Source organism: Leuresthes tenuis, unplaced genomic scaffold, assembly GCF_036924035.1.
Source record: "Leuresthes tenuis unplaced genomic scaffold, fLeuTen1.0.hap1 SCAF_14, whole genome shotgun sequence".
NCBI lineage: Eukaryota > Metazoa > Chordata > Actinopteri > Atheriniformes > Atherinopsidae > Leuresthes > Leuresthes tenuis.
The window spans coordinates 25059958-25063360 of record NW_027325368.1 but is presented as its reverse complement, the minus strand read 5'-3'; the positions used below and the strand labels follow the sequence as shown (position 1 = coordinate 25063360).

Here is a 3403-nt window from a genome sequence, read left to right as displayed (position 1 = left end):
TTAACATTTAGTTTTATAACTCAGGGAAACTAACCAACTTTACAGCAAAGCTAAGGAGCTCTGCTCTCACACTCTTGTCTCTCTCGAGTCAGTCTCCTGGATCTCGCGCGCGAGGTTTTCGCAAGCTTCTCAACCTATCCAATCAGAGAGTAGATTTCCGAGCAAGCGTCCCGTTGCCATGCAGCTGCTTTAAAGACTGTCCTGTTTGTCCGACAGCGAAGGGTGAGTTCCGCAGCAAAACATTCATTTTATTTAATCATCCAATTATTTTGTATAAAGAGATTAATTCATTTGGAGTGTAAAAATGTAGCCTCCTCTGTTTTATTAGGTACGTTGTTCCAGAACCAATCGAATTAGATGTAGCAAGTGTAATATTTTTTGGTTTTGGATGTTCATTATTAAAATGAACAATACAGCTGTGCGCACGTTATCTCGACATAGCCGGACGCAGCCTATGGTAGTGACAAAACTGAAAAGGTCTTTGTCCAACTGTCAGAGAGCTGCGGCTAAGGTAGTAACTCGGCTGGAGACAGACACGCCTTCAGCCGTTTGTCCAATCTCACCCAAGGCCGATTTGCATGCGACCAATGATCGCACCTATGCAAATATTCTCCTGACTCGCATTGTCCCAGACTGTTTTAATGTGAAGTTGCCAGATTTATCTTTCAGTTGCAGCACTGTGGAGTAGAGATAGAAAAAAAGTGTGCTGAGTCGAGAACATACCAGGATAACATCTCAGTACGATATCTTTTTTTTTGCACTAAGGGGATTTCGATTTAATGTACAACATGACATTTGAGGAACTAAATGGAGATTATTCCCAGGAAAGGTAAATATTACGGATTATTTATACATAATTTGATGTAGTTTTTTTATTTTAAGAGCAGCACCTTGATACTGTTTTGTGCAGCAACAATGCATGCACAAACTGTGTGCATGATAGAGAGAATTGTTTAGCTATTTTTATTTCTACGCATAGTTCAACCGTAAAACTGCTGCTGAGACGGTCGCGAGACCACTTCGGTAACTAGCTAATATTGCACTGCAACTTTGCTTTAGATTAACAAATTCAATCTTTTAACTTAGTATAACCGCATTTTAGTGACTGTTTACTTTCCAATACGGTCCTAACTGACCCCAACTATTTTGCTCACATCTGCCAAACGTCACCGAAACGGCGCCGGTTGTTAGCGAGAAGTCTAGCGAACAAACGTCAACCACAGAGAGGGCAGTGAAAAGTTTTTGCAACGATGTTAACATGAAACTATGTGTATTTTTTGCAGAATGGATACAGTGGCGAAAGCTTTGGAAGAAGTCCTGACCTCTGCTTTGCCACAGGGCTGCATTACAGTCGGCGTCTACGAGGCTGCCAAATCTCTCAATGTGTAAGTACACTGTCACAGGTGTCTCGCGCAACCCTGGCACATTTTTATAACCGTTTGCTAAACATATTCGTATTTTAAGCAGGGTATTACGGCTGGACATGAGTCCACTAATAGCATCTGTGTTTTCCATCATCTTCCACAGAGACCCTGATAATGTGGTTTTGTGCATCCTGGCTACTGATGAGGATGACGTTAAAGATGTGGCCCTGCAGATCCACTTTACACTCATTCAGGCTTTCTGCTGTGAGAATGACATTAGCATCCTGAGAGTCAACAACACCAGGCGCCTGGCAGAAATACTGGGTGGAGGAGGATGTGGAAAACAGAGTGGGGGTGAACCTATGGACCTACACTGTGTCCTTGTTACTGTAAGTACAGTTGTTCCTCAGTTTACACGTTTTATAACAGCTTTAATGTTTTTGGTGTGTTTATAATGTGCATGATGCTTAGGCATGTGCACATGAGTGAAACTAATTCAAAGGAGAACTTGCCCATACTTGCCCGTTCATGACTCCTCCCTCATATGACTTCTGAAGAATTTCAGGAGAAATTTTTTTTTCACACACAGGGACTGACTGTTGTATTGTAAAGATGTAAATACAATTATTTATATATATATAGTGTGCCTTGATAATTTTTAATAATTCATTCTTTTTATCTTAATGTTTTCAGAGCACACACTCTACGTCATGGAAGGACCCTGCTTTAAGCAAACTCAACCGATTCTGCAGAGAGAGTCGCTGTATGGACCAGTGGGTGCCCATCATCAATCTGCCTGAGCGATGAACTTCCAGCTACTTAAACCTGTTCAGAAGGGAATTTAATCTGCACAGGTGTGAACCCTGATGGACACATATGACTTACCTGAAGCACTGCTGATGGGGAAAGACAAAAAAACAAGAAGAAACCTTGCTGTCAGCATGGGATGTATTTAAGAGTTTTGTTTTTTTTTTAAAGCAGAGGGTTGGAATTTCCACTTTGGACAGGGCTGTTTGGAGTTGGGTCTGTCAACTTTTGCAACCAGGAAGAGATGGTGAGGGGCTTGTACCGTCATGAGTTGGAAATTATAAAAAGTCTGTGTGCTCGACACTGTACAGGAGGATTATATCATGTATTTGTTTGGTTAAAGCCTCTGTTGCGAGTCTGAAAAGTGGGGAGAAGCCAGAACATGGAGCTGCTGAGTGGACCAAGGCCTCTCTGCAGAAACAAAGCACTTGTTGAAACACTGGACCTATTGCAATTTATTTGATTAAAAATGTTCATGTTGACGTTGCTGTTGTCATGATTTAAAAAGGGAAGGGCTACACATCCAGTGAAGACACTTTGTGTGTTTAGTGTTTCATAAACCGACTGTTTGGTTTTTTGCCTCAAGTGAAGTAGTTCCTTTGTTACAATTTTTAAGTTGTTTCTAATTATATTTAAGTGTATTTATGTAAATTTTTTACCTGACTATTTGCAAGATATGAATACAAGACATGTATTGCTGTTAATAAAAATATTTTTTTGGAACAAAACCTTTTTTTTTCTAGTTTTGGAAATTAAGAAAAGCTGAACTGAATGCTGACCTGCAGCAGCTGTCGTAGTAAAAGAGGTGTCACGTGTAGATCACAGGGGTCATGTTGGCCGCTGTGGCCTCAGTGCCATCTCTGTGCAAAAGAGAACAATAATCTCCCTGCGCAGGTTTCTGCCGTGGTCAGCAGGACCATGTGCATTCATCCAAACGTGTTCGCATTTCACCAATACCATGTTATTTGTTGGACCCTTTAGTTTGCATTTTCATGGACTTCCTACAAAAGGAACGGAGAAAACTGCACAGACTGCAAAGTTATGAGTGAATATGGCCAGATTACTTATATTGTATTAGTCTTGAATTTTAATTATAGAAGAGTTGTGTATTTAATTTAACATAAGGTATTTTCATGCTATTCGTGTTGCAGACTAATTCTGCCCTTGGAAGCATATAATGTGGTGAAGTATACCAGAAACTGGATAACCGAGCTTACTTGGAAGACTTGTTA

The 3403-nt window shown here is 40.5% G+C and overlaps 1 protein-coding gene across 1 annotated transcript; it reads left to right on the top strand.

Moving 5' to 3' along the window:
- The first annotated feature begins 643 nt into the window (after positions 1-643).
- gadd45aa (growth arrest and DNA-damage-inducible, alpha, a) lies at positions 644-2326 on the top strand. The gene is made up of 4 exons (XM_072364293.1): positions 644-829; positions 1284-1385; positions 1528-1753; positions 2058-2326. Exons 1-4 carry the CDS (start codon positions 780-782, stop codon positions 2169-2171), a joined length of 492 nt encoding a protein of 163 aa, XP_072220394.1. The 5' UTR covers positions 644-779; the 3' UTR covers positions 2172-2326.
- Positions 2327-3403: the final 1077 nt, after the last annotated feature.